This window comes from Nerophis ophidion, linkage group LG11, assembly GCF_033978795.1.
Source record: "Nerophis ophidion isolate RoL-2023_Sa linkage group LG11, RoL_Noph_v1.0, whole genome shotgun sequence".
Classification (NCBI taxonomy): Eukaryota; Metazoa; Chordata; class Actinopteri; order Syngnathiformes; family Syngnathidae; genus Nerophis; species Nerophis ophidion.
In genome coordinates this window covers 4796025-4809747 of record NC_084621.1, presented here as the reverse complement: position 1 = coordinate 4809747, position 13723 = coordinate 4796025, and the positions used below count along the sequence as shown (strand labels likewise).

The 13723-nt window shown below is 32.8% G+C and overlaps 2 protein-coding genes across 7 annotated transcripts in view; one reads left to right on the top strand and one right to left on the bottom strand.

The window, feature by feature from the left end:
- Window positions 1–347, top strand: part of LOC133561579 (cytochrome b5 reductase 4) — a 37624-nt gene extending 37277 nt beyond the window's left edge. For all 3 annotated transcript variants that reach the window (XR_009808735.1, XR_009808728.1, XR_009808729.1), the window contains one exon: window positions 1–347. This exon is cut by the window's left edge. The gene's annotated coding sequence lies outside the window, so the exon portion shown is untranslated.
- An 11637-nt stretch (window positions 348–11984) lies between these two features.
- The window catches only part of cep162 (centrosomal protein 162), a 92205-nt gene continuing 90466 nt past the window's right edge, over window positions 11985–13723 (bottom strand). For all 4 annotated transcript variants that reach the window (XM_061914957.1, XM_061914956.1, XM_061914958.1 and 1 more), the window contains one exon: window positions 11985–12394. In XM_061914957.1, coding sequence (XP_061770941.1) covers window positions 12224–12394 — 171 coding nt within the window. In that variant the 3' untranslated portion in view covers window positions 11985–12223. The remainder of the gene's footprint in view (window positions 12395–13723) is intronic.

Sequence of the window (13723 nt, the reverse complement as noted above, 5' to 3'; positions counted from 1 at the left end):
AAACTGAAACTGCCGACTGAAATGCTGGTGCAGTTTTACCCAGCAGTCAACGAGTCCATCCTCACTTCCATCACCGTGTGGTTCCCCGGATCCCTGAACACAAACTATTCTCTCCTCTCCCCTCAGGCAAGAGACTGCGGTCCATCCAGACCAACACACCTCCCACCACTTGAACAGTTTTTTCCCCTCGGCCATCAGACACGTGAACAATAACAAGATCTGATATCTCAGTTACAGCTCATGTTACTCAATTCTGTTATATGTTGCACGATTGCAGCAGGTCTAATTCCTAGTTTGTGAACCCATTCTCAAACAATGGCAATAAAAACTTTTCGGATTCTGATAAATTTATTTATGTATGCACATGTATATATTCATGTACTTTCATAGATGTACGTATGTACATACATACATTTACGTACGTACATGTATGTACGTACGTATGTATGTGTATACATACATACATACAAGTATGTATGTATGTACTTACTTACATGTATGTACTTACATACATATGTATGCATGTATGTGTATACATACATACATACAAGTATGTATGTATGTACTTACTTACATGTATGTACTTACATACATATGTATGCATGTACATACATACATACATGTATGTACATGCATGTATGTATGTACATACATATATGTACATGCATGTATGTATGTACATACATACATGTATGTACATGCATGTATGTATGTACATACATATATGTACATACATACATGTATGTACATGCATGTATGTATGTACATACATATATGTATGTATGTACATACATATATGTACATACATACATGTATGTACATGCATGTATGTATGTACATACATATATGTACATGCATGTATGTACATACATGCATGTACATACATATATGTACATACATACATGTATGTACATGCATGTATGTATGTACATACATATATGTACATGCATGTATGTATGTACATACATACATGTATGTACACGTATGTATGTACTTACATGCATGTATGTACTTACATATGTATGCATTTATATGTATGCATGTACATACATACATTTACGTACGTATGTATGTATGTATGTATATACATACATACAAGTATGTACATGTATGTACGTACATACATACATGCATGTACGTACATACATACATGTATGTACATACATACATACATGCATGCATGTACGTACATACATACATGTACATACATACATACATGCATGTATGTACATACATACATGCATGTATGTACATACATACATGCATGTATGTACATACATACATGCATGTATGTACATACATACATGCATGTATGTACATACATACATACATGCATGTATGTACATACATACATGCATGTATGTACATACATACATGCATGTATGTACATACATACATACATGTATGAATGTATGTACACGTATGTATGTACTTACATGTATGTATGTACTTACATATGTATGCATTTATATGTATGCATGTACATACATACAAGTATGTATGTATGTACATGTATGTATGTACTTACATGTATGCATGTACATACATACATTTACGTACGTACATGTACGTATGTATGTACATACATACATACAAGTATGTATGTATGTACATGTATGTATGTACTTACATGTATGTATGTATGTACTTACAGACATATGTATGCATGTACATACATACATGTACGTACGTAAATGTATGTACATACATGTACGTACGTAAATGTATGTACATACATGTATGTATGTATGTATGTATATACATACATACATACAAGTATGTATGTATGTACTTACATGTATGTATGTACTTACATACATATGTATGCATGTACATACATACAAGTATGTACATGTATGTATATACATACATACAAGTATGTACATGTATGTATATACATACATACAAGTATGTACATGTATGTATGTACGTACATACATACATATATACATGTATGTATATATGCACACGTATGTATGTACTTACATGTATGTATGTACTTACATACATATGTATGCATTTATATGTATGCATGTACATACATACATGTACTTACATACACGTATGTACAAATGTACATGTTCATACATATATACATACATACATGTATGTACATACATGTATGTATGTATGTACATACGTATGTACATGCATGTATGTATATATGTACATACATGTACACATTTACATGCATGTACATACATGTTTGTACATACATGTACTTAACTACACGTATGTAGAAATGTACATGTTCATACATACATACATACATGTATGTACATACATACATGTACGTACGTACTTAAATACATGTATGTACATATTTACATGGATGTACATACATACATACATGTTTGTACTTACATGTACGTACATATATACATATACGTACATACATGTACTTACATACATACATGTACATACATGTATGTACATACATGTATGTATGTACATACATGTATAGATGTACATACATACATACATGTATGTAAGTACATGTATGTACGTATGTATGTAAGTACATGAATGTACATGTATGTATGTACATACATGAATGTATGTAAAAACATGTATGTATGTATGTACATACATGTAAATATGTACATACATGTATTTGTGTATGTACGTACATGTTATGTATATATGTACGTGTGTGCATGTATGCATGTACTGTACATACATGTATTTATGTACTTACATGTATGTACGTGCATACATTTATGTACGTACATACATTTTTGTACATACATGTATGTACATTAATACATTTACATGCATACATGTACGTACATACATTCTGTACATACATGTACATTCATATGTACATGTATGTACAGAATGTATACATGTACGTACATACATGTATACATGTACGTACATACATGTATACATGTATACATGTACGTACATACATGTATACATGTACGTACATACATGTATATATGTACGTACATACATGTATATATGTACGTACATATATATATATGAATGTACATACATGTACATATGAATGTACATATGTACATGTATGTACAGTATGTATGTACGTACATGTATGGATATATGTACAAACATGTATACATGTACATATACATACACGTACATATATACATACATGTACCAACATACATACATAATGTGTGTAGGTATGTACATTCATGTATGTATGTATAAATATACATGTATATGTATGTATGTACATACATGTATGTTTGTATATACATACATACATCTACGTACGTACATACATGTACATACATACATGTATCTACGTACGTACAAGTATTTATATACGTACATATATACATATACATACATCTATGTACTTACATACATGTATGTGCTTACATACATACATGCATGTACATACATGTATGTATGTATGTACATGCATACATATGTATGTAAGTACATACATGTAAGTAAGTACATACATACATACTTGTATGTATGTATGTATACACATGTATACATGTATGTACGTACCTACGTACATACACTTTTGTACATACTTAAATGTATGTATGTACGTATATAAATACTTGTACTAACGTAGATACATGTGCATACATGTACGTACGTACATACATACATGTATGCACATACATGTACATACATACATTTATGTACATACATAAATGTACGTGCGTGCATACAGACATATATGTATGTACATACATACGTATGTATGTACATACCTGTATGAATGTACATGTATGTACATATATGTATGTATCTATGTATGAACATAAATATATTTATGTATGTATGTACATACATGTACATGCATGTACATACATATATGTACGTACATACATACATGTACATACATAAATACATGTACTTACATACATACACATGCGTATGTACATGTATGCACATACATACATACATACATTTATGTACATACATACAAACATACATGTACGTAAATACATACACACATATATATATACATACATACGTGTAGGTACATACATACATACATGTACGTTCATACATATATATATATATATATACATACATACGTGTAAGTACATACATACATACATGTACGTTCATACATACATGTACAAACATACATGTATGCACATACATGTACATACATACATTTATGTACATACATACATACATATATTTATGTACATACATAAATGCATGTGCGTGCATACAGGCATACATACATGTACATACATACGTATGTATGTACATACCTGTATGAACGTACGTACATACATGTATGTATGTATCTATGTATGTACATATGAACATAAATGTATTTATGTATGTATGTACATACATGCATATATGTACGTACATACATACCTAAATGTATGTACATACATAAATACATGTACTTACAGTATGTATGTATATTCATGTATGTATGTATGGATATATGTACATGTATGTACATACACAAATGTATGTATGTACATGCATGTATGTATATATATGTACATACATGTATATATGTACGTACATGTATGTATGTATATAAATGTGTATATGTATGTACATACATATGTGTGTGTATGTATGTACATACATGTATATATGTATGTTTGTATGTATATAGTAACATGTATTTATGTATATATGTACATATATACATGTACATACATACATACATACATACATACATACATACATACAAACATATACATATGTATGTACATACATATATGTACATACGTACATACATACATACATCCATGTACATATATACATGTATGTACGTACATACGCATGTAAGTACATACATGATTGTACATACATTCATACATACATACATGTGTGTATGCACATACATGAACATACACACGTGTGTGCGTACATACATACATATATATGTATGTACATACATACATATATATGTATGTACATACATACATGTATGTATGTACATACATACATACATACATACATGTATGTACGTATATACATGTATGTGTGTACATACATGTATGTATGTATGTACGTACCTACATACATGTACATATATACATACATACATGTATGTATGTACATACATACATAAATACATGTATGTATGTGTGTATGTATGGACATACATACATGTATGTATGGACATACATACATTATGTATGGACATATATACATTATGTATGGACATACATACATTATGTATGGACATACATACATGTATATACGTACATGCATACATGAACATACGTACATGCATACATGAACATACGTGCATATATACATGTACGTACATACATGTATGTACATACATGTATGCACATACATGTATGCACATACATGTATGTACATACATGTACATACTTAATGTATTTATGTCCATACATACATGTATGTATGTATGGACATACACACATACATACATGTATTTATGTATGTATGTATGTATGTATGTATGTATGTATGTATGTATGTATGTACATACATGTACATACTTAATGTATGTATGTCCATACATACATGTATGTATGTCCATACATACACACATACATACATGTATTTATGTATGTATGTACATACATACATGTATGTATGTATATATGTGCATGTATGTAGGTACGTACATACATACATACATGTATGTACACACATACATGTATATACGTACATACATGTATGTATGTATGTACATACATATATATTTTTATGTACATACATGTATATATGTATGTATATACATGTATATATGTACATACATATATATGTATGTATATACATGTATATATGTACATGTACGTATATGTTTGTATGTATGTGCATACATACATGTACATACATACATTTGCATACATACATATATGTATGCACATACATACATATGTGTATGTACATAGGTCCGTATATGTATATACATACATGTACGTACGTACATTAATGTATGTGTGTACATACATGTATGTACGTATGTACATACCTACATACATGTACATTTATACATGTACATACATACATAAATGTATGTATGGACAGACACATATACATGTATATACGTACATACATACATGAACATACGTGCATATATACATGTATGTACATACATGTATGTACTTACATGCATACATGTATGTACATGCATGTACATGCATACATGTATGTATGTACATGCATACATGTATGTACATGCATACATGTATGTACATGCATACATGTATGTATGTACATACATATATATTTGTATGTACATACATGTATATATTTATGTATATACATGTATATATGTACATATATACATACATATGTATGTATATATGTACATGTATGTACATGTTTGTATGTATGTTCATACATACGTACATACGTATATATATACATACATACATGTATGTATATATACACATATGTATACATGTATGTGTAAACACACATGTAGTTGTACATGTACATACATACATGTGCATACATACATATTCATACATATGAACATACATGTATGTAAACACACATACATGTATTTATATACATACACGTATGTATGTATGTATGTACATAGATATATGTATATACATACATACGTATGTAGGCATGTATGTATGTCCAATCATGTATGTATGTACATACATGGAAGCACTTACGTACATACATACATTTATGTACATACGTACATATATATTCATATATGTACGTATATACTTGTATGTACATGTATACTAGTATGTACATATATACATGTATGTATGTACGTACATACGTATGTAAGTACATACATGTTTGTACATACATACATGTATGTGCATACATGTACATAAATACATGTGCATACATACATACATACATGTGCATACATACATACATGTGCATACATGTATGTGCATACATACATACATGTGCATACATGTATGTACATACATACATACATGTGCATACATGTATGTACATACATGTGCATACATACATGTATGTACATACATACATTATGTACATATGTCCATATATGTATGTATGTATGTATATGCTTACATGTATGTATGTACATGTATGTATGTATGTAGGTACATGTTTGTATGTACATACATACATACATACATACATGTATATTCATATATGTATACATGTATTTGTAAACACACATGCAGTTGTGTATGTACACACATACATGTATTTATATACATACAAGTATGTATGTATGTACATAGATATATGTATAAACATATATACATATGTATGTATGTATGTTTGTACAATCATGTATGTATGTACATATATATGCACAAACATACAGACATACATGCACATACGTACATACATACATGTATGTACATATGTACATATATACATGTATGTACATATATACATGTATGTACGTACATACGTATGTACGTACATACATGTTTGTACATACATACATACATACATAATGTGCATACATACACACATACATACATTTGCATACATACATGTACAAACATACATGTATGTATGTATACATGTATGTATGTATATACGTACATGTATGTATATACGTACATGTATGTATGTATCTACATACATGTATATATGTTCATATATACATGTATGTATGTATCTACATACATGTATATATGTACATGTATGTACCTACATACATGTACATATATACATGTATGTACATACATGTATGTATGTATGTACGTGCATACATACATGCATACATGTATGTATGTATGTACATACATAATACATAATTATACATATATATATATATATATATATATATATATATATATATATATATACACATGTATATATGTCCATACATATGTATATACATGTATGTATGTACATACATACGCATATATATATATACATGTATATACATATATGTATATATGTATGTACATACATGTATATATGTACATACATATGTATATACATGTATGTATGTACATAGACGTATGTATGTATGTACGTGCATACATACATGCATACATGTATGTATGTATGTACATACATAATTATACATATATATATATATATATATGTATGTACATACATGTATATATGTACACACATATGTATATACATGTATGTATGTACATACATACGCATATATATATATATACATGTATATACATATATGTATATATGTATGTACATACATGTATATATGTACATACACATGTATATACATGTATGTATGTACATACACATATATATATATACATGTATATACATATATGTATACATGTATGTATATACCCATATGTATACATGTATGTGTTAACGCACATGCAGTTGTGTATGTACACACATACATGCATTTATATACATACATGTATGTATGTACACACATATATATATATATATATACATACATATGTACATAAGTATGTATGCATGTATGTATGTTCAATCATGTATGTATGTTTATACAATCATGTATGTACATACGTGTATGCATGTACGTACATGTATGTATGTACATACTTACATATGTATGTATGTACATACTTACATATGTATGTATGTATGTACATACTTACATATGTATGTATGTATGTACATACTTACATATGTATGTATGTATGTACATACTTACATATGTATGTATGTATGTACATACTTACATATGTATGTATGTTCATACATATGTATGTACATACTTACATATGTATGTATGTTCATACATATGTATGTACATACTTACATATGTATGTACATACTTACATATGTATGTATGTATGTTCATACATATGTATGTATGTACATACTTACATATGTATGTATGTATGTACATACTTACATATGTATGTATGTATGTACATACTTACATATGTATGTATGTACATACTTACATATGTATGCATGTACATACTTACATTTGTATGTATGTACATACTTACATATGTATGTATGTACATACATATGTATGTACATACTTACATATGTATGTATGTACATACTTACATATGTATGTTCATACATATGTATGTATGTACATACTTACATATGTATGTTCATACATATGTATGTATGTACATACTTACATATGTATGTATGTACATACTTACATATGTATGTATGTACATACTTACATATGTATCACTTGATTAAAGTTTTTTTTTTTAATTATCCTGTCTTTAAACACAATGCTACTGTTCAAACTGTGTGTAATGTTACAGTGGCCAAAATATTTAACATACTCATTAAACATCTGCCATGTTTTAATGAATACTTAGGCCTGTATTTAATGTTGCTCATTATGGTGGTACTTGGTGAAAAAATTTGAGAGTCATTGGTACATACGAATAAATTAGTAAATCATTCTTACCTTTTTGAAGATTTGTGTTGGTGAAAAGGGTGATGAGCGTAGATGTAAGGAAGGGAAGAGCCATGCCACACCATCTTGGTACTTAGCTTTCTTGATCTAAATAGTGGGAGTCACCTTTTTTTTTGTAATCAAAGTGCTGCCATTCAAGAAAAATAATTAGAGCAAACATTTGGCCAAAAATGTTCATTCAAATTGTACGGAAAGTGTGATGTATGAAAACCAAATGAATGCTGTGGATGTGAGTGGTTACTCACATCCGAGAGACTGTAGAGATCAAACTCCATATACTAAAGCTAGTTTGATGCCAATAAACTATCAATCAACCTAAATATATAATTTTTGGTAATAGGAAAAATAACATACAGCGTCATATAACAATTGATGATATGGAGATAGGAAGGGTGTATTCAATACATTTTTGGGGAATCTATATAGATAAATTAAATTGGAAACTGTACATAAATATACTTAAGACAAAGATGGCAAAAAATATTGCTGTTACATAAAATTAAAAACTCTGTAAATCAAAAGGCTCTTCACATGTTATATAATTCTTTCATACTCCCATATCTTAATTATTTCGTTGAAAACTGGGGAAACAATTACAAATCAAACATCAACTCTATATTCTTACTTCAAAAGAAAGCGATTCGAATTGTAAATTATGCAAATTATCATGAGCATACCAATGCTCTGTTCATTAAATTAAAAACATTAAAACTGCACGATCTTGTTGACCTCAATATTACTATTGTGGCTTACAAAGCTCATAACTACATGCTGTCTGGGTGTTGACAAGTGAGATTTAAACCCAGAGAGAATCCCAATGACCTCAGAGGCTCAGCTTTCTTTCAGAAAGCAAAAATAAGAACAAGCTTAAAAAATACATGTGTTTCTGTTAGAGGACTTCAACTGTGGAACAGCTTGGATGATTCCTTAAAATGTTCCAGTTCCATTCACACATTTAAAAAACACTTTAAGACCAATGTCTTGAAAAAATATATCACTCCTGAATCATCCATCCATCCATCTTCTTCCGCTTATCCGAGGTCGGGTCGCGGGGGCAACAGCCTAAGCAGGGAAACCCAGACTTCCCTCTCACCAGCCACTTCGTCTAGCTCTTCCCGGGGGATTCTGAGGCGTTCCCAGGCCAGCCGGGAGACATAGTCTTCCCAACGTGTCCTGGGTCTTCCCCGTGGCCTCCTACCGGTTGGACGTGCCCTAAACACCTCCCTAGGGAGGCGTTCGGGTGGCATCCTGACCAGATGCCCGAACCACCTCATCTGGCTCCTCTCCATGTGGAGGAGCAGCGGCTTTACTTTGAGTTCCTCCCGGATGGCAGAGCTTCTCACCCTATCTCTAAGGGAGAGCCCCGCCACACGGCGGAGGAAACTCATTTCGGCCGCTTGTACCCGTGATCTTATCCTTTCGGTCATGACCCAAAGCTCATGACCATAGGTGAGGATGGGAACGTAGATCGACCGGTAAATTGAGAGCTTTGCCTTCCGGCTCAGCTCCTTCTTCACCACAACGGATCGATACAACGTCCGCATTACTGAAGACGCCGCACCGATCCGCCTGTCGATCTCACGATCCACTCGTCCCTCACTCGTGAACAAGACTCCTAGGTACTTGAACTCCTCCACTTGGGGCAGGGTCTCCTCCCCAACCCGGAGATGGCATTCCACCCTTTTCCGGGCGAGAACCATGGACTCGGACTTGGAGGTGCTGATTCTCATTCCGGTTGCTTCACACTCGGCTGCGAACCGATCCAGTGAGAGCTGAAGATCCTGGTCAGATGAAGCCATCAGGACCACATCATCTGCAAAAAGCAGAGACCTAATCCTGCGGTCACCAAACCGGAACCCCTCAACGCCTTGACTGCGCCTAGAAATTCTGTCCATAAAAGTTCTGAACAGAATCGGTGACAAAGGACAGCCTTGGCGGAGTCCAACCCTCACTGGAAATGTGTTCGACTTACTGCCGGCAATGCGGACCAAGTTCTGACACTGATCATACAGGGAGCGGACCGCCACAATAAGACAGTCCGATACCCCATACTCTCTGAGCACTCCCCACAGGACTTCCCGAGGGACACGGTCGAATGCCTTCTCCAAGTCCACAAAGCACATGTAGACTGGTTGGGCAAACTCCCATGCACCCTCAAGAACCCTGCCCAGAGTATAGAGCTGGTCCACAGTTCCACAACCAGGACGAAAACCACACTGTTCCTCCTGAATCCGAGGTTCGACTATCCGGCGTAGCCTCCTCTCCAGTACACCTGAATAAACCTTACCGGGAAGGCTGAGGAGTCAACATTGTAGTTAATTAAAAACTAAACATAGGATATAAATAATAATAAAGGGTACAATTGTTTGTATATATCGTATATATAACTAGTGCAAAGGTTTAATATGTACACAGGGATATTTCACCTGCCTGTACTGTGTATAAAATTGAACTACGTTCATGTTGTTTATAATGTGTATTTTTAATATGTTGTGCAAAGGACATTTTATAATTTTCGGAAGTTCATTTTGTACTTGACATTGTTTATAGGGTTAGGTGCAATAAGTGTTTAACTTCAGCCTAAACCCTTTCGGTCTGCAACATTTTATATTTTCAATCTATGAATGTACAACTGTTTGTTTGCTTTGTTGACCATTGACCGAAGAACAATAAACATTATTATTGGTTAATGGGAGCTGTTCCCATTAAGTGTCGAATAGTGTCAGGGGACAATCACTGCATTATTTTTATTATTAAAAGCAATCCGTTAAGCTCTTTCACCACTACAGTGACAAATCAGAAATCATTCATCCAAAAAAATGGGGAGACAAGTTTCTACCTGGTTTGGAATATCCTCCACCAGCAGTCCGTCAAAACTCACCTCTTCAAGACAACCATCGTTCTCCCCACATATTTTCTTCCTTTGTTGTCCGTGCTTTAGAAGTCCATAAACGTGCCAAGTCAAGGAGTGGGCACGGTCACGCCCTGTCTTTGAAGATGTCTTACAATATCCAGAATAGAGTCCAACTCCAAGCGGAAAGCTTCCAGCTCTCTGGCTTTATCCACTGCCACACACTTCCAGTGTTCCACCTTTGACTGCTGATCACCTTCCACCCATGAACCTGCAATCATCTGGTGGAAGACAATTTAGAGTCCTTACAACTGGACCAGCGATAAGAAATCCCAAACTTTACTTACAGTCTAATATCGTACTTTGTACAGCAGGGGCGCTCACACTTTTTCTGCAGGCGAGCTACTTTTCAATTGACCAAGTCGAGGAGATCTACCTCATTCCTATTTATAATTTATATTTATTTATTTATGAAAGAGACATTTTTGTTAACAAGTTAATGGTGTTTAATGATAATACAAGCATGTTTAACACATATAGATGTCTTTCTTTCATGAAGACAAGAATATAAGTTGGTGTATTACCTGATTCTGATGACTTGCATTGATTGGAATTAGACACTAATGATGATAACGCCCGCATTTTCAAATGGAGGAAAAAAAAGTCCTCCTTTCTGTCCAATACCACATGAAAGTGGTTGGATTTGGCATCTCATTTGTCCAACTTGCATACTCCTTTTTAAACACTTTGTTATGAGAGTAGCATATGTGTGTGGCCCTTTAATGTCTGGCAGCAGGTGAGTGACATCAGTGACTGTGCGGGTGGGCAAGCAAGTGAGAAAGCGGTCGCTGAGGGCGGGGGGGAAATACATTGGCATCAAACTCCGTAGCTTGCTAGCTTGTGCACGCTAGCTTTCTGAGACTCTTATTTTGTTAGCACAGGCAGGATGAAACAGGTCTTTTATGGTGAAGACAGGAAGTGTGCAGTCGGTCTTTAGAGTTTTGACAGTAGGTACGGAGTCTCTAGAAATAAAATGTGTTTCTCTGCGTCCGCCCTGTTAGGGATTTTTTTCTTAAATATGAGCTCGCAGCAGCCAGCGTCATCTCACAAGATCCTCGGGTGCCGAGAATGTCAAACAACTGACGAAAGTGAAGTCTTGGTATGATTGATGATTGCTCATTTTTATGTCTATTTTTTAATGCCTGGCTTGAGATCGACTGACACACCCTCCGAGATCGACGTAATGGGCACCCCTGTTGTACAATATTAGACTTAGTATTAGAGCAGGGGTCGGGAACCTTTTTGGCTGAGAGAGCCATGAAAGCCAAATATTTAAAAAAAAAATTTCATGAGAGTCATATAATACATTTTTAAACACTGAAAACAACTAAATGCGTGCATTTTTAAGTAAGACCAACATTTTTAGAGTATAATAAGTCTCTTATTATTTTTAACAAAATTGTTATTCTGAAGCTAACCAATAATAAACAACACACTTCTTACCATTAATGCGACTTCTTGAAATGCATGAGAACGTTTTATATTTTAAACGTTATTTTTAACACTTTGATTACCAGAGGAATTATTCATTAGTTATCGTTTATTAAGCA